The following is a 26,649-nucleotide window of genomic DNA, read 5'->3' as shown; positions in this document are numbered from 1 at the left end:
TGTCTTAGCAAATTAAATCCACTGCTGTAATTCAGCAAGACATCCTTCTATATTTAACCCTTGTTTTCGGCTTTGCAGCTTGGTGTTTGTGAATGCTCATTACTTTGTAGTGGACTTGTCTTCTAGGAAATGGATTTTGAAGGCTGTTACCTTTTCAGATTGTGCGGAGTATGAAAGGTAAACATGTTTTCCCTTTCCACCATGCTAACTGCGATGTTGGAAATGATAACTGTTTCAAATGCACAAACATGAAAAGTACAATAATAACAATTTTGAGAACTTCTAGCGATAAAATTTACATGCATGATCTAATAAAAATTTCTATCTTTCCTTAAGGCTCCAATTTCTCTAAGAGAAGCTTTGTCCTGTCTTTATAGAAGAGCCAGGGTCTTACTGAACACCTACCTCATTTAGATCAAGAGTTAAAATAGGAAGTAATGTTAAAAGATGAAAAGTTTTAAGTTTTTTCGGTTCCTCCCCAGTCCTTTTAAAGTAATTTGGATTGAATTATAAAACACAGGGAATGAGCTGCTAAGAGAAATTTTAAAAATTATTGAAATTGCTATACTTTTATGAGGTTTCCTAAGCAGTTGCAGAAGAATAGTGGCCTGTAAAAATAACTGAACAGTAAAGGAACATAACTTGCAAACTTTGTAAGCACACACTCATTTCTGATTATGAACGCACTTATTTTCCCACTTTGAATTTGCCCGACACAATTTTTTTTTAAGTTTTCAATCAATGTGCTCATTTTCCCTAGTTATCTTGCAAGCATAAAGTTCTAGCACTGAATAGAATATAGGAGAGTATTAATGGAAGGAAAGAAACAATTCAGATTCTTCTGAGAGATCTGGCTTCTGCTTCCTCCTCCTGCTAAAACAAAGTCCTCAGAAACACTACAAGCTAGCTCTCTTTCCTAGCTGGGAACATCAAGGGGTTAAACAAGCTTGGTTTACTAAGAATCTTGTCAGGCTTTTATCTGATCCTTCCTCCCTTCCTCCCTGCCTCCCCTGCCCACCCCTTTTGTAAATGTCAACCACTTCCTGATGAGCCTAGTAGTGGTGAATTTCACACCTTTCTTTTCTTTGTGAAGAAACCTGGGTGTTAATGGTACAGGATTGGGTACCATTGTACGGCTTTGGCTGTCTGTTAGTAAAGCCGAGGGATGCCTGTGGAAAAAAAGTAGGAGAAGGTGAAGAAATTTGAGAAATGAGACTAGGAAATAGGTTCAAACCAGTCTCATTTTTTAAAGAGAGTATTTGTTTTATTAGTAACTTTTAGATGTGTATTCGGAAAAGAGTAATTTTCAAGAAGCTTAGTATTGAGAGTTTAAGAGTCTGGCAGAGGGAGGAGCTGAGATTAGAGAGCTGATTGGAAAACAAAATAAAAATAAAAGAACAACAATCAGAGAGAAAAACTGAAGAATCCTTCTCTGACCTTTTATTCTACAGGTGTATTTACAGGACACAGCAATGGAAACTTGGTCAGTTGATCAGGTCTGCAGTTGGTTGGTGGAGAAAAACTTAGGAGAGCTAGTTCGTAGGTTTCAAGGTGAGTTGTTTACACTTTGCAAAAATCTTAACACAGCAGCCTAAATATTGAGTGTCCTCTATTAACTGCTAATTACTCTCGTTGCCTAATGCATGTGAATGGGGGTGTGGAGTCCTTGCAGTAGGGAATTTTTCCTTTTCTACTGACCGTGGTAGAGTTTGCATTTGACCTAGCCTCCAGAGGAGAATGTAGTATTTCAAAAAGAGCTCAAATAAAACAAAGTATTAAGAGTTAAAATACATGTTTGATATATGCATTTGGCAATTGCTTGTATCTTTAATGCAGCATGTGTTCTGTTTGGTGTGGGATTTACAAGTTTTGGATCTTGCCTGGGTGGTACTAGTAAGAATGATTCTCTGAGAAGATTTTTTTTTTCCCTTATAAAAACAATGCCTGTTACAGAGAAATTGGAAGGGGCAGGCCTTAATGTGGAAGTAAAAAGTGTTATCGCGACTCCATGTTCTGAGACTTTCTTGGGAGCAGAGAGCAACTGGGAATGATGCGGTATCAGTGTTCTATCTTTGTAAAAATAGAGATAATTTTGTAACTTCAGAGGACAGGTTTAGAGGATCCTTTTAACCCCAGATACAATTTTGCTTGTTCAGAGTGCTGTGTGTTATTACAATGCTTTACCAGGCAGGCGTGCAGAAACATTTTTTTTTTCTTTTTCCCAGAGGAAGAAATAAGTGGGGCTGCTCTTCTAGCACTTAATGATCGGATGGTTCAGCAACTGGTAAAGAAAATTGGGCACCAGGCTGTTCTGATGGATTTAATTAAAAAATATAAGCAGAAGAGTCAAAGACTGGAGCCCCCTGGAAGCCCTAGAGAAACAGCCCCTCTCCAGCGAGCAAAAGCTGTCTCACCGTAAGTCTGGTCCTGAATGACCTTCGTGTTGAGGCTGTGCTTTCCCCAAGCACAACGTTTGGGGTTTAAAACTCTGAAAACTGGGACCATTTTCAGCTAGATGGTGTGTACAGTATTTCTAATATCTGCATCAAGGACACTTTCGCAAAGTTTTATGAATCAAGATACTTTTTTTTTTTAATGCACCACTTTTAAACACTGACTCCAGTTGTTAGGGAAGTCCTGTAAACCGGGCGTTCCTATACAGAAGGCTCTGTAGCAGGTGGTTGAAGTGTCCATACAGCAAGAGTGCGAATGGGCTCCTGAAGCTTGGGTCTTAAAATCAGGTTTGGGGAAAGGTATCTCTTACTGTTCCTTTGCTTTTCCTTTGCCAAGGATTTCTTATAGTGACTAATTTATAATCTCCTCTAGAGGCTTGCACGGTATAATTTGCTAAAGACTCTTGCCACAATGAGTTTTCTAATTTCTCCCTAGAATGCTAAATGCTAAGATCACATCCCACAAAAATCATGTAGAAAAAATTGTGGTGCCTTTGAGGTTCAGGGATGGTTTTGTTTGTTTGTTTGTTTGTTTGTTTTTATCACTGACTAATGCAGTGAAAAGGAATGATAGCAGGAATTACAAAATTCAGATGTTCACTTTACAAATCTACGCCCCAGGATCATTTCAAGCATTCTGACTTGTTTTTTTTTTTCCCGTATTTTGAGACTTTTTGCAGTTTCTAGTATTAAGTAATTATTCATTAATTTTTAACAGAAGATTATGATGTTGATGAATACCATTCTATGTCTTTAGTTTTTCAGATCATATCTATAATAATATGTATTCCTGTCTTGTTCTTTGATAGGGAATACAATGTTAGGGAGACGTGGCCTAAGTAATTTTATTTCTAGAATATTTGGTTATTTGGAACATGGAGGGGAAGAGGTAGTCTTGAAGGAATGGTCCACGATCAGCCTGAAGATTCTACCATCTGATTTATTTGAAGGATTTCTCTTAAACGTTCTTTTGACATATCTATGTAAAATCACACTCATCAATATGTGACTTTTGCTGAAGTTCCCATTGTATGCTTCTATTCCTTTCCAGCAAAGCGTGGGTGTGAACCTCAAACAGCTCTCTAAGTAATTCCAAGCATTCTTGGATGAGTTGGACTTTTGAGCTGGAAGTTCCCTTCAGTTGACTGGAATCTTGATATTGCTTTAGGCACAGCTTGGAAGAAAACAGACAGCCTTGTTTCCACTGCAAATCAGTTTACAGTGTTCTCTAGTAAATGAGAACTAGCAGGACTTCCAGGAAATCTGGGCTTAATTCCTGGTTCTACCACTGCCTTGCATTAAGTTAAATGTTGATATTCCTGTTGCTTCTTCTGTAGGTTGTGAAAAGTAATTCCGTACCTAACTTCATGTTAATTCACTGATGTTGGTTGTAACCTAAGCTTTGAGAAAATCTTTCCTCCTTCAAATAGTCTCATTTCTTTGTTAACCTGGTTAAGGAAGCCAGTTTCAAATATTGCCAAGACTTGGAACACGGGTAGTCCAGGGATTTTTGAGTGGGGGCTTTTCACTCTACCCAGGAAGTAGCTTATTCACTTTAAGGATTGGTTAAATTAATCTGGTACAAAACCACAGTTGCTGGTGGGGTTACTGGTTATATTTGGTTTAAACGCTTATTGGCTATATTTGGTTATTGTCAAATATGTTGTCATTTGACAAATGTATTATCACATGGGAATCATGATAATGAAGAGTGGCATGAGAATATGCTATTTAATTAAACCCTTTCAGGAAGTGCTAAATAAAGAAAGGAACTTGGTGCAGTAGAAAGAACCCTAAAGCTGGGTATCAAAACACTTGATTTCAAACCTCTCTTCTGATGATAGCCACTCCTCTAACCTTGGAGATTTGCTTGGCTTTTTAAATTTTTATTTTTATTTTTTTGGAGTAAAGATTACTTTTTTAATATGAAATTTATTTGTCAAATTGGTTTCCATACAACATCCAGTGCTCATCCCAACAGGTGCGGTCCTCAGTACCCATCACCCACCCTCCCCTCCCTCCCACCCCCCATCAACCCTCAGTTTGTTCTGTTTTTAAGTGTCTCTTATAGTTTGGCTCCCTCCCTCTCTAACTTTTTTTTTCCTTCCCCTCCCCCATGGTCTTCTGTTAAGTTTCTCAGGATCCACATAAGAGTGAAAGCATATGGTATCTGTCTCTCTCTGTATGACATATTTCACTTAGCACAACACTCTTTCCAGTTCCATCCATGTGCCTACAAAAGGCCAGATTTCATTCTTTCTCATTGCCACGTAGTATTCCATTGTGTATATAAACCACAATTTCTTTATCCATTCATCAGTTGATGGACATTTAGGCTCTTCCCATAATTTGGCTATTGTTGAGAGTGCTGCTATAAACATGCTTGGCTTTTTTTAGATTCAACTGCAAAATGAAGTGGGCAGAATGAATAATGCTCAAGACTCCTTCTAAAGAGTCTATAGTGGCATTCTATATTGGAGATTGCAGATGGGTTTCGATGTGAGTGCAGATTTCTTTTAGTGGCTAATGGTTGTCTAGTATGTTATTTTGAAAAGTATTTGTAGGCCACATCTGGAAAGGATATTTGGCATCCTATTTAGATGTGAGCAAATCATAGGAATATGTACTAGGTAGGAGTATTTACAGTTGCTCTTTGGTTGTTGTTCTTGTTGGAGCTGGTAGAAGAATCACAGGCCACCGGAAAGTTCGAAAACCGAGCTCAGCTCCCGGCTCTGCTATTCAGTAGCTTGTGGTGGTGGGCAACTTGCTTCTCCTTCTGGGCTTCAGTTGTATCACCCATAAAGTGAGGGAGTTAGTGGACTGTGGTTTGAAAGGTGTTACATTTCACAGATAATACGCGACCTCCCAAAATGGCAGAGTGGAGAAGCAATCGGATGGAGTTAATCACTTTTTTTTTTTTTGCAGGCTAAGGATATTAACCCATAAGGATATGTTCAGTTATCGCCATCATTTCAAAGAGGACTAGATTGCCGTAAGACCATTTATAAATATGACCAGTTGGTGAGAAAAGCATTGGGAAGTGGTGTCAGCCTACCTCCTGGCACCTATGAACCACTGCGTGAGATGACTCCAGTGCTCCCGTGTTACTTTTATTTTTTATTTTTTTCCGTTCTCTTAGTCATACCCCAACGTGGAGCTTGGAGGTGGACACAGATTATGGTGTCGTTATGGGCTGTCTTCTACCTTCCGAGCTGCCATGAGATCCAGTGGTTGTGGCTCCCGCTGAACAGCTCCTAACCCAACTCTTCTTTCTTGGTGACAGGGATGAACAGTCCTCTAGCCCAGCCAACCGTGGGAAGCACACACCATCTTTCTATCCAGCTGAAAACCTTGATAATGGACTAATTGACCAAAGAGTACTGAAACAGAGGTGGGGTTGCTGACTTCTAAACATTTTAAAGCCAAATGATATTTGTCTTTGTATTTTGAGATTTCATCTGTTTCGATGTATTTCGAAAGCAGAAACTTTTCGTTTTGCTGCAAGGGAATCTTTTATCAAGTGATGAAGAGATTTGGTAAAAGGTGACGATGAAAATTTATGAGCTTTATATTGAAAAAGTGAAGTTTTGAGATGATACCAAGCATCTTTCAAGTGCATGTTAAGGAGAAAGAAGATTTCTCTGTCATAAACTGGGGTGATTGGCAATAGCCACGAAAACAGAATTTATTTAGTGAACCATGTCCTCTAGCATATGCCTTTTGTGGAGTCTTTGTTTTGGCTCTGAATTTTGTAGTTGTGGTTGTTTTTGACTTTACTGCTCTTGATGGAGACACTGCTTTGGTAAACACTTCCTTATATTCCTACGTTGGATTTTATGTGGTAGTGTATTTCAATATATGGGCTACGTTGGAAGAAAGGGAACCTATAGACCTAGAGAACTAGACCCAGGAATGTGAGAGTCAGACAAAGTTCTGGGGGCAGTTGCAGGTAAGATGTGGTGCAAAAGTCATGATAGCCTATACAGCATTTCCGGTTCCTGGCCTATGTGGTTCATGCACTAGTCGTGATGCATATGGTTTTCAGCCACCAACCAGCAAATGTTTTCCTTTAAATGTACTGTCATTGAAGGGAGAAGATGTCAACTTGCGTAGGAGAATAATCAGGCAATAATCAAGCCGGGGTGTGGCCCTTTATAGTTTTCACAAAACTTTTACATTACTAACTTCTTTAGTCCACAGCAGTCTTGCAGGGTGGTCGTTAGTCTCTCTTTTTTGTAAATCAATAAAACTGAGACTTAGAGAAGTCAAGAGGCTTCTGGAGAGTTTTCCCTAATATGCTATTCTCACCTCAGGCAGGATCTAGGGCCATCAGGGCAGGACGTCAAGGGACGAAGGGCTGCAGCCTCAGACCTCAGGTGCCCGGTCCCAGTAATTCCTCAAAGGCAGGAAAAAGCTGCACCTTTGATAAGGAGCGCTTGCAAAATGGGCCTCGGACCTGGGGTTCCCTCTCTGTCCTCTTTCCTTCTTCACCGTCTTCAACCTTGCGTCCCATCCCTGGGCACAGAGACCCCAGCTCCTGAAGATCTCTCAGCGTTAGGGCCCATCGCCTCCTGTCTGGGGTGGTGAACAAGAAGGTGGAAGGCAATGACCTAGGTGAGACTTAGTCCCGATGGTCTTCCTATGGTTCAGAAGATGTAAATCCATTTTAAAGGTGGCTTCATTCTCCTGCTTTCTGCTCATGGGTGCTTGTTGATTTCAAGGGCTTTCCTTGGATGTGGCTCTGGGTGTATGGAATAAGCCATGAGTTCTCAACTACTCCTTCTGTTAGCTTTAGCCCCCAAAAGCAGCAGCCAGTCCCTTCTATAACTGTTCAGGTGTGAGTAGAGAGAAGAGGAGAGATGATTAGACCCAGTAGTGCGACCCTAGTACCACGGTGAATCAGTATCCAAATCTGCACGATGGGAATAATAACAATAATACTTTCTTCATGGTACTTTTGTGAGAACCATCATCTAACCATGGATAAAGCCTGCCAAGTGCTGAGCACAGTGGAAACACATGGGAAATACTCAGTGTAGCACTATCACTGCTCCGGGAGCACTGTTCCAGGTGGTATTGCCACTTGCCATAGGACTTTTCTCTCCCTACTTGCTGCCAGTGGGAGGTGAGGACACGACCTTTTATGGGTTCTGTAGGTCTTTTCTCTTTTTCTAGGCCTTCTCGTGACATTTCATCCTCATAATGGTTCTGTGATACCTGCAGGGCACGATGATTATTGCCATTTTTTTCACACGGTTGGTCAAAGGAAAACTTCCTGGACCTCATGGTAATTCTCATTCTTCATAGAACTTGGCAAGGGGGAGAAAAAAACAGACCTGGCTGAGAAATGGAAAGAAATAGGAGGGTTTGGAAACCAGAGCCAATATTCCTAGACCGTTCTCTGTAATCAGTAAGTGTCTCCTAAGCTATGTGACTGCCCCTCACTATCCACAAGCACCTCAGAGTTACATATGTTCAAAAAATGAACTCGTGTCCCCTGCCTTAGTATGTATTTGAGTGCAAGAGACACAAATCCACTCAAACTGACGTAAGACAAGGGGGGTTTATTGTAATAAAAACATTTCACAACACACAGAGGCAAAACATGTAAATTCTCTGGGCCTGGAGGAAGCTGTCCTTGCACTCACGGAGCCATGCGATGGCCATCTCTGTCTCTGTTCTGCTTTCCTTGTCTGCCTCATTCCCTTGCTTCTCCCTAGGAGGGTGGATTTATCCTACTACTCATGGCTGCTCTGCCGTGTGCTGACTGGCTGGCATATGAGTACCTTGCCATAGCACTGACTCCACATTAAATTCTCCCTGAAAACAGTTCAAGTTATCCTAGTCAACTGACTCAGTCTTTCAGTGTTGCTTAGTTCGGTATCCAGGGAAGGGAAACTAAGGGGTCCAGCATGGATCAGCTGTCTCCTCTTGGGCAATCAGTTGTGTTGTGAGTAGAGACAGATTAAAGACAATGTACCTAGTTTAAATATTTTCACTCCAGTTCTGCCCTTTATCTAGAGCCGTGCCTGGCATGGCACAGATTTTCTCCCTTCCCACAGCCTGTCTCAGACAGGGGCTCCATCATCCAGCTCCATATCAAGGGAGCCACCCTTGATCCCTTCCTCCTGCCCATCTGCCTAGCATTTTATTCATTCAACAGGGGTTGATTAAGGGCTGTTGCATGGCTTTTGTATCAGGCTGTGTTGTTCCCTTCCCTTCCCTACCTGCTCATCTTTGAAGATTCTGCTCAAAATCCCTCTTTTAGAAGAACCTTCCATTTTGTTATTCCAGGCCGGGCAAAGAGCCCTGCATCTGTGTAGTATCCTCTGTGTGTCTCTTGCTTGACTTTTAAAAGTAGTTAACGGAACTGGTCGCTTTAAAGTCTTTATTCTCTCATTAGACTGAAAGCACCTTCTGAGCAAAGACCATGCCTTATTTGTCATTATAAATAGCGCTGGCACAGTCCTTGGCACGCAGAGTCTACGTAGGAGTTTTTAAATTGAACTGAGGGTGTGTATGATCCAGTGAAAGACTGAATGTATCTTCGTGGGGCAGGATAAATATTTGAATAATGTCAATTTCTTTTGCGATCTCTTGATACAATTCATACTAAATATGCTGACTTTTTCACAGGGCTCAACTCCAGGAGTTTATAAGCCACTTACACATAACAGGCTAGAAAGCTTACATTGTTTGGCTCGAAGGCTTTCGTGAAGCCACATGCTTTTAAGAGACAGGGAGGGACAGTGGAACAAGTGCCCACTTTGGGCATGCACCTGCTCTGGAATCCTGCCTCCACTTGCTTGCCAGATGGTCTCGGAACAACAGAGGATGGGAACATCCACCTGCATGTGTAGTTCGTGAGGTCCAAATGGGATAACATATTCAATTACCTGGCATCTATTAACACACCGTACAAGGTGGCTGTCGTTCTTGTGATATTTTTTCTATGAACACGTGCTTTCCACTCAGATTATTTGCAAACAAGAAGAAAAAGAAGGCTCCGGAGTCAAGCTGTTCACCTGACCTTGGCTAAGTCTCTCCTAGAGATGTGTGTGTCCCAGGGAAACACTAGGGTGCGGTGACGTAGTGCAGGTTTTTCTGGTGATAGGTGATACCAGGCTCTTTCCTGAATTGCTTAAATTCACGTCTTTGATGTAAGGAAAGGATTATGAGGATCCATCTTAGATGTGCTCGTGACCCTTTGGAAAGAGGTTTTTTTTTTTCAATGCCATCCTTTGTTTTTCATTTGTACAATTTGCTTCCCTTTTAGTACTTAATAAGGCATGAAATCAAATAAAGAGGTAGAGGTTTCTTAAATGTTACTTTAAAAACACTTTGCTTAAACTTTAAGCATATGTGTGCAGATGTTTTGCTTCTCCCTTAGGTCATAATTATAAATTAGTCATGGTTTCAACCGTATTTAAAAATCATCTTAATGATTTTTTCCTTGGTCTACATTTCCTTGGAAATGCTCAGTGATCTTACCCATCTGCCTAATCTCAGTAAAACAAATGGCAGTGGGTCCACACTTGATGTGTCGTCCGTCGGCTCTATCATTCAGCTCAGATAAGGACACCACGGTCATATGTGCCTCTTATCCAGTGCACACACACAAAAAGGAGGTTCAATGAAGTGCACCAAAGACAACAGGTGATAAATTGTCCCATGTCACTGGAGCAAGGACCTGTCAGAGGGAAATGCAGGATCGCACCATCTCCCACCACAAGGTGTATAGAATCTGTACCTAAAGCATCTGTGCTTTGTAAGTATTACATTCTAACTTTAGTCCTTAATTGGAGACTCCCACAGTGCACTGAGACAGTAAATGCTATGAGGAGTCCTATAGACAGAAAACTCATTTCACTTTGTATGACCCAGAATTCTTTCTCCGTGCAACATCTGTTAATATTACAAAAAACACCTTAGGAAATACGGACTTAAAGATTTCTTAGCTAAGCCAGCGTTCATTTCATATGTAAATATTTCTGTGCCAGGTACTTTGTTTAGGCACTGAGGATACAGTAGTGAACAAAGCAGACCAAACCTCCTATCCCACAGTCTAATGGAGAAGAAAAGTAAAAAAAAAAAAAAAAAAAAAAAAAAGTGACACTACATTATAATATATTTAAGTGCTATGGAGACCAATAATACAAAGGAAAGGGAGGGGTAGATAGAGAGTGAGTGGCGTGAGTGTGTGTGCGTGTGTGTGTGCACCTGTGTATTCAGGAACGTTCTATCTCAGCACTTTCAGGGAAGTCTTTTGACTTTGACCAGGTGATGCTGGAGCAGAGACTCAAATGAAGCAAGGGATACTGGCTCACTAAGCTAGAACTTGGTGAGTTTCCTTCAGTGGAGGATATCTGGGCTCAGCCAAACAAGAACTACAGAATCAGGGGAAATTGGGCTGTCACATTGATAAATAATTCTCCGACTCCTGCGCATTCCCATTAAATCTAATATGAAGTCTTTAGAGAGCTAAAGTAAGCTTGAGTTCTAATCTTTTTTCCCTCTTTGTTCAGTCCAAAAGTTACTGAATATACATCATGAGCTAGGTGTTAGGTAGACTGTGGGTGAGGTGGAGGGCAATTTAGTCCTTACCTAGGGGACCTCCGAGTCTAGTAGGCAAGAGATATGGAAGCTAATAACTGCAATATTGGGAAAGGGATGAAGAAGTAGAAATTCACAGGGTACAGAAATAGCACAAAAGAGGGAGAAATAGGACTTCCAGGGAAGTGAGTATGGAGAAGGCCTCTGTGGGGATTTCGAACGCTGACTAGAAACTTATCTAAAGGAAAATAGGGCAGGAAAGGAAAAGGACATTCAGAGCAAAGCAAACAGCACGCACCAAGGTACAAACACCTGAAATCGTATAGGGACTTCTGTGGAGTCGGTAGTTTTGGACAGTGAGAGGTAGCAGTGGAGACAATGGAGTTGGTGGAGATGGTAAGAGGTGCCATTCAAGAGGTAAGGAGGTTCCGGGCTGTGTCCATGAGCAGATCAACTGTATATTAGGTTCACCTGCAAGATTTAAGCAAAATATATCAGCGCCCTAGACCACTGCTTCTCAAGCTCTTCTGTACTTGAAAATCACCTGGGCGTTTTGTTAAAATGCAGATTCTAATTTAATAGGTCAGGAGTGGGGCCTGAGAGTCAGCATTTCCAATAAGTTTCCAGGGAATGCCAGTGCGAAAGCCACTCTTGAGTAGCAAAGCACTAGACCAACAAGAATTTCTGGTGACGATTTGGGGCACCTACGTGGCTCAGTAGGCTAAGCGTCTGACTCTTAGTTTCAGCTTAGGTTATCATTTTACAGTTGGTGAGTTCAAGCCCCATTTGGGCTTCATGCTGACAGCACAGAGTCTTCTTGGGATTCTCTCTCTCCTTTGTCTCTGCCCCTCCCCTGCTTGCTCTGTCTCTCTCTAAAAAAAAAAAAAAAAAAAAGAAGAATTTCTGGTGATGTACAATAGGCTAAATGTTTGTGTCCCCCCACATTTCATGTGCTGAAACTCCAATCCCAATGTGATAGTATTTGGAAGTGGGGCTTTGGGAGGTAGTTAGGTCATGAAGGTGAATCCCATCTCATGGATGGGATTAGTGCTCTTGTAAGAAGAGGCCAGAGAACTTGCTGGCTCTCCTTCCACCATGTGAGGACAAGAAGACTGCCTTCTGTAAACCAGGAAAAGGGAAATCACCAAGAACCGAGCCGTGCCAGCACCCTGATCTCACAATTCCAGCCTCCTGAGCTGGGAGACATAAATGTTCGTTGTTTAAGCCGCCCAGTCTAGTTTGTGACAGCAGCCCAAACAAAGACAGGGTGGGACCTGTACATCAGTATTTTTTAAAGTTACACACCCAATTCTAATATATAATGAGAATTGAAAACTACTGCTATGGATTACAGGGGTGTTTCATCATGTATTGAGGCAGTGATGTAGAGAAGGGACTGGAGAAGCATGAGAGAAGGAAGATGCTAGGGTGAAGTTTAAGCAAGAGATGGTGATGGTCCAAACTAAGACAGTGGTAATAGAGAAAATGATATTTAAATAGAAAATCAAGAGGACTTGATTAATTAATGCAGGTGGAAGGAAGAGTCTTGCTAGGTGGTAAGTTTTTCCTTGTATTTCAGAGCCTGAAATAATGGTGGTGCCATATCCAAATTATGGCAGAATTGCATCGTGAAGGAGATACTTAACAGTTTATTCAATAGAATTCAATGGAGTGAAGAAAAATAGATAAGTTCAGAGCTTCTTCTTACTACTTTAAATATTAACATTACATGGAAGTACACACCTGATGGGAGTGAGCCTGAACGCCAGTTCAATAACACAGCCTGTCAAAGAGAGGGACTCACTATCTTTGTTCAGAATTGTCTACATTCCTCAGTGAGCCACTGAATGCCCTGAACTACTGTGACAGTCAGTGACAAATCAGGTTACCTGAATCCTTACAAATGTAAAACTGTGATCTTTATGAAGCTCCATAGTAGAGGAATTGGCCAACCCCAGGCTAGATGAGCAGGTGAACAGGGCTGCTGGGAGAAGACCAAGTCACTAAAGGTCTTGCCCAAGAGGCACATGAAACAAGCACTCTGATCAGATTTGAGAAGTGAAATTTGCACACTACTCTGCACACCGCACCCCCCCCCACCCCAAAAAAGATGCTCTAAGGACATGACGTATATTGTTCTCTGGGAGGTCCAGATCCAAAGGTCTAGTCGTATGAAGGTGGATTTTTTAAAATGCTGCCCTGGATCCACTCAATCCTAAGTGACCATATTTTGACACTTCTAAACTACAAAATAGTAGTACTGAACCACTTTGCAACAACTAAGTAGGTAATGTCTCATTAATTTTGCTTATGTATGAAAGAGGAACAAAAATGAAAAAGGGACTCATGCATGATAGCTCTGAGACCTATTTATGGTTTTTGTGACTATCATGCTAGAAAGCATAAATATTGAAAGTATAAGCTAGAAGTTCCTGGATTTTTGTAGGGCTGCCAATACCAAGAGGAATTGGATAATAGGAAGACGTAAAATAATTATTTATATTGGCTTCTTTTTGTGATTAGTCAAGGCCCCAAAGGCTCCTGGGTCTTTGACACTCACACTGGCAGCCAAAGACAGGGAGAATTTGAGAGGAGTGTGTCTACACTACAGCACATGCCTGATGCCATTCACATCTCTACCCCCTTTTTGTATCTGAGTATGTGTTCACACATGCACTTCAGAAACTAAATTCTTCTGGAAGACTCATGGATTAAATGGCAGACGTGAAAGCCCGCCACTATAAAACATAAATTAAAAGCAAACATCAAAATGCTGAGAGTGTGGAGCAAGCTTTTTCTGAATTAGTGGTAGGTACCATCAGTTCCGGCAACAAAAGAACATTTCCGTCACAGTCCATGTATGTCTTGCAGTGACACTGTTCACTGTTTTCAGAGGTGGCGTCTCACTTTGCTCATTGGCATGTACCTCTTTAGAGAGTTTTGCCAAACTTTTTGTTCATCTTGTGTTCTTAGCAGTGGAAAGTCTTGCCTAGGTAAAGTAAAGCAGGCAATTGCCAGAGTACTGGCATAGAACACAGAGCAATATTTCTGTTTAACTTGTAGTTAGGTCAAGTTTGATCATTATTTTGAAGATATATATTGTAACATCCTTTTCTTTTCTAGGCTAAAGTGATAGCAGTTTCTTTAAACAGATATCTAAGCTGCTATAGCTTCCTTCCTCTTCTATGTTCCAAAAACATTTAAGCTTTTAGATGTTGCTGTGATTACTTGCATTTAGTTTCAGAGTTGATCATGTAACACTGGGCTTGCCAATCTATACCATTCTCAGTGGATAAAGTCTGTAAGTTTGGGTGAGGAGAAGAAGAAAATGAAAATGAGATCTCCAAATAAAATGGTTTGTGGGACACAATCTTTCAGTCCAGTCCCTGGAAAGCATTGCAATTGTCACAACTTTCTCTTCCCATGATGGCAGTACTACCCCTGTGCTACTTGATGTGAAGACCAAGCCCTTTGGCCTGAATGGCCATTCTTCACAGCCACGTGATCCAGTTGTCCTTGGTTCTTTTTTCTGGAAGACCAGAAAGCTATACTATTTTATAAAATTAGAAAAGCCTCACAGTCCCTGAAGTAGTAGATTATCTCTAAATAGATGCTCCGGGAGAAGGGTGCCATTTGTTCTCTGAAGTTTAAGCTAGCAGGGATGATACATGAAATGACTATGGCTCCAAAAGTCAACCAGGATTCAGATGAGTGTGATGGGAAGTCTGCCCCTGGTTCTGTAGCGAAGCCACATGGGATGCAGCTGAAGCTTGGTGAGACACTGAGAAAGTTCCTTTTTGGGAGGCTTTACTGGGGGAGTGGGGAGAGGACATTGATCATTTTGCAATTCTCCCCAGCCAGTCTAATTCTTGGATACCTTTTGTGCATACAGAAGACTCCACTCCAATCCCAGATCTGCCTCTCTAGCATTTGGGTCCCACTGGTTTGCATATCTCAAACATAAGGACTTGGTGATGTGGCACTTCTTTTTGCTGGCATATTGGCTTGATGCCTTGCTAGTCAATGGTTCCTTTGAGGTAGGGGGGCTGTTTTTAATATAACAGAACTCTCCTTATGGAAAGATGGCGATTTTATGTGTGAAAACAAAAGTGTATGGAACTGAAGACCGTCTTTATCTGTCATAAAATATTACACTTAATATTTTATATGTCTTTCAAATGTTCCTAAATCTTTTACATTTTTGTTACAAACTGTTCCAGTCAGCAAATTCATAGGGAAATCAAAACAGATGAGGAGGCAAGACTTAGTTGAGTGCCCATGGGGCCAACATTGGACGAGGCCATGTGGGGGATTCAGATAAGGGAGACCTCCTGAGAGCCAGGAGAATGGAGGAGAGTTCACCAGAAGTGCTTAAGATGAGCCTAGGAGTATGAGGAAAGCTTAGGGATTTCTGGGTGAGAGAAGCAACTACTGATACATGTATAGGGTGTTCTGCAGATATAGAAGGCTTGATTTTTGGCTGGATCTGAGAATTCACATTGGATAATAGCTGATAATAAGATAGCACAAAATTGGACCATGTTATGAATTGTCCTAAGTATTAAGTATGATGAATTCAAATTTGGGATGTTAAGAAGTTACACACCATGAATTTTGTTTTTGTTTAGAGAATCTAAAAACCTTATCACCTGCTTTATTTGTGGAGATAAGTAAAGGGAGAATGGGAAAATTTCTTTAAATATGAGAGTCCACTAAATTGGAAGCAAAAGCTTTGGACTCTTAAGATGTTTTAATTCACAAAGAAATGCTGACACTTTTTGGTCTGGAGGTTCAAGAGTTTACAGTCTCCCTAAAGCAAGAGTGTCTGCTTTCATGGGGATAAAATAACTGCCAACACTCAATGGCTCTAAATGGGGTTTTTATTGCAGGGAATAGTTCCAGGTTTTTCCTTCCAAACATACATTTTTTACATTCAAATATGTTAGTAAATCATAGTTATTTTCCTCTTCTTGGAGAGTTCCAGGAACCCACAGGGCTGATAATTTAAGAATAGGCCTGGCTCAGGCTGCCCTTAGAAATAGGACTATTCTCAGCAAGACCAGATACTGGAGATGCTCTTGGTCGAAGAGATAAACACAGCACGTTGGGTCCCTGATGGCCTATCTACCGTGTTCAATGCATAGTACATGATGGCTAGGGACAGGAGAATCCTGAATCACCCATGTCACTCAACATGTGGGTTACCTTGTAAGGAAAAAGGAAGATTATCATGCCTATAACAACTGGGAAAAGGGTGAAGTTCACATGATGAATCACAAAAGGCAAAACATCTAGTACAGTCAGGTCTCACAGGCAAAGTTTCAGCTTTCCCATACACTTGGTCTTTAAACTATGGGACTTGTAGATTTGCAGTGAAACTTCCACAGTGGCTTCTGTCTAATCCCAGCAATCTTTCAATACCTGAGGTTTTTTTAAATTCCTTAACACATTGGGAATAGTTCCTAGAAATGTTGGATTCTTGAGTGTTTGGACTGTGGCTTATACGTGATGTGCAGTTATCAGATCACATCACATGATATACAGTTATCAGATCACGTAAACCCAGAGACAGCTGAGCTCCTCTGTAGATTCCAGTCATAGAAACAAAGACAGGTAACCAACCAGTGAGTGTTTCTTCAGAATAAACTGCTCCAAAAGATAACAGTTGAAGTGGTAGCCCAAGTGTTCATCAAATTAAGGCAAAATTTGTTATATGATTAGGACAAACGTAGGAGGCCAGCAACAGTCCACTGTCCATGCAATATGTTTCTTGTCCAGCTCTGTTTTGTGTTTATACATCTTGTTTGTCTTCTCTCTAGAGACAGTAGTCCTGGGTATCCGCTTTATTATCATGTCAGGGCAACTGAGTCCTAGGAAGGGCTTCTCCATAGGAGCCCGGGAGCCTGGCAAGCTACAAGGAGATGTTACTTTTGAATAGCCTCATTGACAGCTTTCTTAAGGTGTCCTGACCTCAGATAGACAGGTATGAATTGGCATAGTTTGATATGGTCATTCAATCAGACCAGGATCCGGGGGCCTAGAACTTGAGTTGCTTCTTTTTCTTGGGCATAGTTACCGTGTCAATCAAGACTGGTTTAATGTACTGGGTACCTGGGTTATGTCTTGGGTCAAAGAGCACTTGGAAGTCATTAGCCAGCTCTTTCTGGCTCTTCTACAGATTGACATGACGATATCAGTGTTTATGTAAAATTAGATAGAAGGTCAAAAGGTTTATGTAAAATTAGATAGTGTTTATGACTAAGGGGATAAAATATGGCAACATGGAATTTAAAAAGTGAACTATTACCCTATTTTTTTTCAATCTATTTTCTCCTTATGTTTTTTGGACTGGATTATTTCTGTTCTGCCTTCAAGCTCACTCTATATAGAGTATATAATATATAACCTCCATTCTACTGTTAATCCTGGCTAGTACATTTTTTTATTTCAAATTTTGTAGTTTTCTCTCCTAAAATTTCTGTTTGGTTCTTTTTAATAATTTCTATTTCACTGCTAAAATGTCCTACTATTTAAATCATTCAAGCACATTTTCCTCTGAGTCATTGAACATTGTTATGCTAGCTATTTTAAAGTCCTCATCAACATCTGGATTATCTCAACATCATACTCTGTTAATTGCATTTACTCTTGAAAATGAGTCACACTTTTCTGGGACTTTGTTTATGTCACATAATTTTGGATTATATCCTAGACATTGTGAATGTTACAGTGTGGAGACTCTTGATTCTGGCTTATTCACCTGAAGAGTGTTGATTGTTGGTCAGTTTGTTTTAGCAAAACAACAAAATTTTTTGGGCTCAAATTGAAAACTGTCTCTTGGGGATTGGCTCAAATCCAAGTTTAGTTCTCTTATTTGCAATGGGGCTCTGCATATGTGTGGTTCTGGATCAGCCAGATATTTGGACCGTTTAGACACAGAATTTGTAGTTCCCTCTCATTAGATGTTTCCTTTCTGAGACTCTCCTCTCCCTTTCCAGAGATGAGGTTGCCCAAACTCTGCCCACTAATTCAGCAGTCCAGAAAGATGGTGGGTTTGCTCTTAGAGTTTTAGCAGCACTGCCTGAGGCCTGCCTTCAGGCCAAAAGTCATAAAAAGGAAATTCATTCCCTGTCTTCTTTTTTTTTCCAAGTGTAGACTCCTCTTCAGAATCTGCCTGTTTTTTTTTTTTCCTACTTGCCAGTGTTTTCAATTCATTTTTGTTTGCTTGTTTATTTGCTTTTGTATTTTGTCTAGTGCTAATAGTTATTATCTGAGGGATAGCTGGTTCAGTGTGAGCTAATTAGGCCATTCCAGAAGCAGAACTCTGCTGGTCAATTGCTGAGGTAGCCCACATTTGAATGCCTGGGTAAATGTAGTAACATGAACAATGGAGAGAAGTAGGCAAATACGAGAGATAATATATAGGGAAATTTTCATGATACCCAGATGTAAAGAATTAAGATGAAAAAGACAGTGAGGTGTTAAGTCTGAGTTGCTAAGAGAAAGCGATACAATGAAAGAAACATGGAAATTGGAATGTGTCTTAGCTCAGCTGCCATAATTAAATAGACTGGGTGGTTTAAAAAACAAATTTGTTTCTTACATTCTGGGGGCTGGAAAGTCCAAGATCAAGGTGTCAGCCAATTTCTGGTGAGAGCTGTCTTCCTGGCTAGCAAATGGCCAATATGATGGAGAAAGAGAGTGTGCTCCCTGATGTCTCTTCTTGTAAGAACACTAATCCTATATATCAGGGGCTCATTTAACCTTAATTATTTCTATAAAAGGCCTCTCACCACAGCGTCATTGGGAATTAGGGCTTCAATTGTATGAATGTTGGTGGGAGAGACACAATTCAGTCTACAGTAAATGGAAAACTGGTTTTGAAATGAAAAGATTATAAATCACTTTGGACATGTTGAGTATGAAATGAATAATGTACAAGTTGCTGGAGATGGAGGGCAAAGCATGGAAAAGAGAGTATTGAGTTCTTGGAGAAACGGGAAGAGGGGAAGCAAGTAAAATAGCATATAGGAAAATGAGAACGAAAACAGGACTGTGAAAGAGTGGTCAATTGTACTACGTGTGGTTAGAAAGATCTTGAAAAAGCCAGGGTAGCAAATGCAGTGAGGAACCGCTGAAAGGTTAGATACATTGTTGAGACCAAAGTGAATTCAGCCCTGCTCAGATAACCACTCCTTTCAGTTGACCACATTCATCCTCCCATCAAAGTCGTTGTGCATTAACTCTACTAAGCAAAATTATATATATTGGAGATAAAAGAAATGGTCCCTGTCCCCGGATAACACATACGCCTTTTTTGCTCACTTCCAAGTCTCAGTCTCTGACTTCTGTGCATTGAAATTTTTCCTTAGAGAGCTGGAGCTCAACTTGACCTGTTCTTAATACAGCTATCTTCCTTCCCATAGGTGAGCCCCCTACTGTCTGCAAAATTAGATGATTTTTCACCCCAAAGTTAAACAACATTTCAAAACCAATGAACTTTCTTTCATGAGAACCTCCTTTCATAATTTTTTAAAATTAATGCATATTGCAGTGATGATATTGCCATTTATCAAATGTGTCAACTTAATTGGAAGTTTTTTTTATTACAAAATAAACTCTACATATAAACTCTTTAGTGCAATAGACTTTGATTCACTTAGACTGGGATCAATCCTAGCCACTAACATTGTCTTAAAAGTCTTATAAGCTTTTCAGTTGATTTTATTGCATACCCAGGATTGAGATCCATTGGATCAGAGGTCTTGTTTTGTGGTGTTTTGTTGACAAGCCCTGGCACTGAGGTGGGGATAGAAGTATTAGTGTCCGCTCAGTTTGGGATTGCTTTCTGCTCTTTGCACTTGCTTTAGGGTGACTTCCACCGGTATTCTGCTCAACTCTGCCTCAATGAAGATATTACAAATAATCTTAACCTCACAGTAAAGATTTTTTTTTTTTTTTGGTTCAATGAAAATATCATTTTATGAATGGGAAACGATTGTGCCATTATCTGCTTCTAAATTAAAGTGTTTTTCTTTTTTCTTTTTTTCTTTTTATTTTATAAAAATGTTTATTTACTTAATTTGAGAGAGAGAGACACACACTTGTGCACTCACACAGAAGTGAGGGAGGGGCAGAGACAGGGAGAGAGAGTGTCTGGGCTGACGCTATCAGCCCAGAGCCCAACTCAGAGCTCAATCCCATGAACCACAGGATCATGACCTGAGCCGAAACCAAGAGTCAGACGCTTAACCGACTGAGCCACCCAGGTACCCCTAGAATGTATTTTAAATTTCTGATGAGTCCCTTTACTTGTGTAATACTTGTCTGGATTTGTATTAGATCGCATTAACTTGTATTCCCCTCACTTCCAGAATACCTTGTTAAATCGCTTCAATGTAAAGAAAACAAAACGATGCCTCTGATTTTGCTTAAGAATGCTATTAAAAGCAAGATGTAATACCTAGCTTTGATAGAGCTTGCATATACCTAGCGACAATTAGGGCATTTGACAAAAATGATACCGTGGTATATAGTCCCTACCCTTATTTTGAAGAAAAGAGACATATAGAAAAAAATATATAGAACAAGAAGGTAAAAATTGTAGCAAGCCTTATCTGCTAGCATTGGAATCCTGAAGCTACCCTCTGATGCAGTGCTAAGCAAGAGATCGCAACCTGAAAAGCCCAAAGATATCATGCAGCTACTTTAGCTACCAGAAACTCCTGGGGCAAAGGAGATAGAATGTACTGAAACCAAGTTTAACACCCGCACAGTTACAGCACCTTTTAAAAACTTAGGGAAGGCACAAAATACAGCAAACAAAACTTGCCTTACTTTACACTCTTGGTCTGAATGGGTAAGGGAGAGGTCATGGGAAAAAGAAACAAGTTGTTACAATAGGAAAGGAAATCAGGATTATAGAAGAGTAATTGGCATACCATAGACACCCCCCTCAACTCCCCCAGTTACTTTTGGTTAAATGATTGAATGAAATGAGAGAAAAACATACTGGAAATAGTTTGGGCTGAAGCACAAATGTCATCTGGGAATTGCCTGTTGCTGCGTTGGATCAAGTATTAAATTATCCATGTGTTTATTTCTGCCAGGACATATTTTCACCACTGATACAGGACTGCCAAAGAGGGGAAACAAGCAGAGAGCTTATCGTGAAAAGAGAGGAGAGTGCTTTCTCCTCTTTTCTTTATCCCCCATGCTTCATTATAGCTCATGCACTTTTCTAATATATGACCTCACATTCTAAAGGAAGCCCGGCCTTTCAAAACTCATCAGAAGTTTGTTTGGACTGCTAAGGATTCCATGGGCGTGCCAGAAAATAAATCTACTTAGGCTGATTCAGGAAATCCTTCTGTTGTTTGTCTTCTACTTGGCTCGCTTCTCCTACTTCACTTCCATCCCAAAGCAAGCCTATTGCCCCTGATAAGTTGTGTGGAAATTTTCCTATAGACTCTTCTTTTTACACACTTAATGTTCAGTTACTGACTTTAGGGTTTTCAAGTGGTTCTCATATTTAATTCTATAAATAACTTTATTGGAGTATCGTTTACATAACATGAAGTTCATCTATTTAAAATATACAGCTCAGTTAACTCTAGCACATTTGTACAGGTGCACAGTCATTGTCACAGCCCATTTTGGAACACTCCCATCCCCCTGAATAACTCCCCTTGCACCCCTCTGCCGTCAGTCCCCACTCCAACCTGCAGCCCCCGGTAAACACCGATGAGCTTGATTTGGTTTCTGTAGCTATAGTTTTCTGTAGCCTTTTGTAGAAACTTCATCTGAATGTAAGTATCTGACATGTACTTTTAATTCAGAAACTACGCTTATCTTATTAGAATAGCCAAAGACTGGGGTGCCTCAGCCAACTCTTGATTTTGGCTCAGGTCGTAATCCCAAGGTTGTGGGACTGAGTCCCTGTCGGGCTCTGTGCTGAGTGTGGAGCCTGCTTAAGATTCTCTCTCTCTCTCTCTCTCTCTCTCTCTCTCCTCTACCCCTTTCATCAGCTCACTCTTCCTCTCTCTAAAAAGAAAAAAATAAATAAAATTAAATTAAAAAATAAAAATAGATTTAAAAAGTAGCCAAAGACCAACTAAATTAAGTGGATCCTGTATTTCACTATAAACAGTAACAGAATAAATTAATTAGAAGAACTTTCTTAATCAGACACCAAGACTTTATTTGTTTGCCTCTTTTGCTTTGCTGAGTTGCAGCTTACTCTCTTTTAGTTGGTATCTTGTTCAATTTTGAGCTATGCATCACATATCTTCAAGATATATGGTTCAATCTTCTTTCCAACTTTAGGCTTCATTCCACAGTCTATTTTATTAAGATATTTTTCCCCCAGAACTACAAATTATTTATGTGTGTGCAAAGGGAAAGAAAACAGAGATAGCTAATGAGCCCTCCCGGACATTTGTGGATAGATGAACGGGTGTGAGAAGGATTGATTAATTCCACATTTCTTGGGATGTAGAGAATTCATAAGTTGCATCTATTTGAAATAGAATTTCACTCTGTGTGTTTTTATTTAACAGAAGGAATGTGAAACATGTTCTAGCAAGGAATAAAGCATTGCAATGGACTAAGTCGTATGTTTTACCAGAGTTTCCCTATGATGTCAAGTGCATGTTAGCAGAACAAAAGTGTCCCGATCACAGCATGAGGATAAGGATCATTGAGTTTCTCCAGGCCGACATGACTAAGTATCTGGAAGGCTCACTGTGAGTAATAATAGGCCAGACTTCGTGCTCTGGGAGAGGGTCTGTTTTCGGAGTAGAGTAGAATTCATTTGGAACCAATTTTCCTTAGATTTTGGATGACATATTAGTAATAAGTCCAACATTGCCCAATATTTGAATGTCTACATTGTTATACAGAAGGATTGGAAGAAAAGTGAGTATAATTTGGACTCCTAGGAAGGAAATTGGGCTGCTTGAAGTGAAAAATGTCCTTCTTGTTGCACTGAACAGGTATCCCAGCACCCAGCAATACAATGATGTGGTCAACGCTTTGCTGCAAGCCCACCCTTTCTTGGACGAGGATGGCTGTGGCTTTGTAAGTGACCACATGGGGCCCTTCCATCCATCTCAACCCATCTTAAAATAATAGCTTTGTACTGTCCAGTCATTGTATGCCCCACTTCCTCCTCCCTCAGTCTCTGTTTGTCCATCTGTGTCTGTGTCTGTTTCTCTGTCTTTTCTGACTAGTTGTCTCTATCTTGGTCTCTCTCTGATTCTGTTCCTTTGGCTCTGTCTCATTCTGTCAGTCCCTGTGTTTTTTTCTTAGCTTTGGTCTCTCTCTCTCTCTCTCTCTCTCTCTCTCTCACCCTCCCTCCCTCCCCCACCTCTCTGTCTGGCTCTGCTCTCTTTTAAAACCTTCTCTATCTCTCTTGTGTTCCTTTGCCTTTTTATTTTTAATCTTTATTTATTTATTTTGATAATAATACTTGTAACCCATATTCTCATTTCTCCAATTATTTCAAAAAGTGTTTTTAAATGGAGTTTTTAAATGTTTATTTCTGAGAGAGCAAAAGAGAGAGAGGGAGAGTGAACACAGGAGGGACAGAGAGAGATGCAGAGAGAGAATCTCAAACAGGATGCATTGTCAGTGCAGAACCCGATGCAGGGCTGGATCCTGTGAACCTTGAGATCATAATCTGAGTCTAAATCAAAAGTTGGATGCTTAATCAACTAAGCCACCCAGATGCCTCCCCCCCCCACTTTGTCTTCTTTAAAAAAAAAATAGACCTTTTTGATCAGTTTTAGGTTTACAGCAAGAGGAAGGTACAGAGATCTCTCATGTAGCCCTGCCCCCACATGTATAGCCTCCCTCCCATTATGAATATCCCCCACAAGGGTGGTACATTTGCTACAATGGGTGAATCTATATTGATGCATCATTATCACCCAAGTCCATAGTTTAGGATTCATGCTCGTGGCTGTACATTCTAAAGGTTTGAACAAATATATAATGACACATACCCATCATCACTGTATCTTACAGAGTATTTTCACGGACCTAAAAATCCCCTGTGCTCCACCTGTTCCTCCCTTCCACATCCACTTCCTTTGTCTTCTTTGTCTCTCCATCAGCATCTTTCTGTCTCTTCCTCAAAACATGTGTAATGTGGAGTCTCTAGGAAGGGTCTTTAAGGGATATAATACCCAAGTGGCACCTGGGTGGCTCAGTCAGTTGAGCGTCCAGCTCTTGATTTCAGCTCAGATCATGATCTTGGGGTTGTGGGATTGAGCCCCATGTCAGGATCTGTGCTGGGTGTGGAGCCTGCTTGGGATTCTCTCTCTCTCTCTCTCTCTCTCTCTCTCTCTCTGTCTCTCTCTCCCTCTCTCTCTCTCTCTGCCCCTTCCCTGCTTGTGTTCTCTCTCTCGAAATGAATAATCTAAAAACTACATTAAAAAGTAAAATGTTTTTTAAAAAAAGAGAGATGTAATACCCAAAAAGAGAAGGATGTGGGGTGCCTGGGTGGCTCAGTCGGTTAAGCATCCTACCTCTGCTCAGGTCATGATCTCGCGGTCTGTGAGTTCGAGCCCCGCTTCGGGCTGTGTGCTGTCAGCTCAGAGCCTGGAGCCTGTTTCAGATTCTGTGTCTTCCTCTCTCTCTGCTCCTCCCCTGATCATGCTGTGTCTCTGTCTTTCAAAAATGAATAAATATTAAAAAAAAATTTTTAAAAAAAGAGAGAAGGATGTGACACCTATACCAGGACTATCACCACTAGAAGGAAGTGCCTTCCTTCCTCCTTTCCTTCCTTCTATTTTCTTCCTGTATTTTCAAGAAATGTTTATTATGTGGGGATAGAATCTGAATTTCCTGAGTGGGAGAGTGCCATATATATTCTTTTTTACCATCCAGTCTCAGGAAAGAGATTGGATTCCATGTCTGGAACTAGTAACTATTGAAGCCCAGACTGGAATTGAGGTATTTTTGGTTCTCGTATGACATCCTTTCTAAAGTAAGCTGCTGCATATAAAAGCATACTGCAAAATAAACCTAATTTTCTCTAAAAAAAAAACTCTATACAAAAATCCCAAAAAACTACAAAGAAAACAAACCCAGAGTCCTAACATTGATAATCACACTGATGTGGCTAACAGAATTGATTCTAAGAATGTCTTCTACACTCAAGTATACTATCTGCCGATTAATCAGTGTTACTGTGCATAGAGCTAGTTGCATTTTTAGAAATAATTTAAATATGCTGTTTGAATAAATTATATATTCACAGAGTTCAAAACTCAAAAGCTACAGTAGGCTATGAATGGAAAAGTCTCCCTCCCACCTCTTGTCTTCCCCCTAATTTTCCTCCCCAGAAGTAACTAATGCTATCAAAGATTCCATCCAGAGAATATTTGCATTCATGTAAGCAAATATATATTTATCTATTTACATTTTGACCTTTAGTTTCATGATTATGAAAGGGAGTCAAATAGAAAGTAATGAATAATGCTTACTTCCATTTTGTGTGCATTTTAGCCACCTCCATCCCCAGTGGCATTAATGAAAGATGGTTAACTGATATGGAGACCTGAAAAATTGCTTAGCATGTTACAGCCCATCTTTGCTTAGCATGTACAGCCCGTGTTACATAGAATGAAAGGGGAAACTCTGGTGCATGGTAGATATTTACCCAAATTCTCCCTGCAAGTGTGAGTGAGGTTATGTTTCTAATGTTACAGTGGAAGACAGAAATTTTCTGAGAATGTTAATGTGTGTGTGTATGTGTGTGTGTGTTTGAGAGAGAGTGAGGGAGAGAGAGTGAGCACAAGTGAGCAAGCTCTTTGTCATTTTTAGGGCTAACTTTATTTGCAACTTTTTATTTTCGTAAGTCCACACAGAAGTTGAAAGAATGCTACAATGGGCATCCATATACCCTTTTATCTAGATCAAGGTTTCTTAACCTTGGTAGTACTTATATTTTAGGCTGGATAATTCTTTGTGATGGGGGCTGTCCTCTGCACTGTAGGTTAGCAGTATCCCTGAGTAGCCCCACCCACTCACCCAAACCATTATGACAAAGCAGTGTCTCCAAACATTGCCATGTGCATTCTGGGAAGAGGACAAAATCCTGATAATTAAGAATCACTGGGGCGGCTGGGTGGCTCAGTTGGTTGAGCCTCCAACCCTTGATTTCGGCTCGGGTCGTGATCCCAGGGTTGTGATTGAGCCCTTGAGCCCCATGTTGAGCAATGGGCTGAGTGCAAAGCTTGCTTGGGATTCTCTCTCTCTCTCTCTCTCACCCTCTTCCCTGTGTACTCTCTCTCTCTCTCTACAAAGAAAAAGAAATTCTTTTAAAAAGAATCACTGATTTAGACTAAGTGCTAATATTTTGCCACATTTATTTTTCCTGTCTCATATTTCTTTATTTGTTTGGGCTGGGCATTTGGAAACAAAAAACAAGTTTCAGACACCATTCCTAAATACTTCAGCATGTATCTTGTAAGGATACGGATGATCTCCTCTACAAGAACGATACCATTTTTATACCTAAGAAAATTAGCAATAATTGCATAATATGATATATAATAATTACATAATAATATATATAACCCATATTCCCATTTCTCCAATTATTCCAAAATATGTTTTTGGAATGGATTTTTTACTA

At 40.4% G+C, this 26,649-nt stretch overlaps 1 protein-coding gene across 1 annotated transcript in view; it reads left to right on the top strand.

Annotated features, from left to right (window-relative positions):
- The first annotated feature begins 1,078 nt into the window (after positions 1-1,078).
- SAMD3 (sterile alpha motif domain containing 3) overlaps positions 1,079-26,649 on the top strand; it is a 57,106-nt gene continuing 31,535 nt past the window's right edge. Inside the window, exons 1-6 of the mRNA XM_045499559.1 lie at positions 1,079-1,192; positions 1,452-1,551; positions 2,226-2,415; positions 5,737-5,844; positions 22,565-22,750; positions 23,000-23,084. Of these exons, the coding sequence (XP_045355515.1) occupies positions 1,473-1,551; positions 2,226-2,415; positions 5,737-5,844; positions 22,565-22,750; positions 23,000-23,084 (648 nt within the window). The 5' untranslated portion in view covers positions 1,079-1,192; positions 1,452-1,472. The remainder of the gene's footprint in view (positions 1,193-1,451; positions 1,552-2,225; positions 2,416-5,736; positions 5,845-22,564; positions 22,751-22,999; positions 23,085-26,649) is intronic.

This window comes from Leopardus geoffroyi, chromosome B2 (assembly GCF_018350155.1).
Source record: "Leopardus geoffroyi isolate Oge1 chromosome B2, O.geoffroyi_Oge1_pat1.0, whole genome shotgun sequence".
Classification (NCBI taxonomy): domain Eukaryota; kingdom Metazoa; phylum Chordata; class Mammalia; order Carnivora; family Felidae; genus Leopardus; species Leopardus geoffroyi.
Note: the sequence above shows the minus strand (reverse complement) of the source record. Positions and strands in the feature narration are given on the sequence as shown.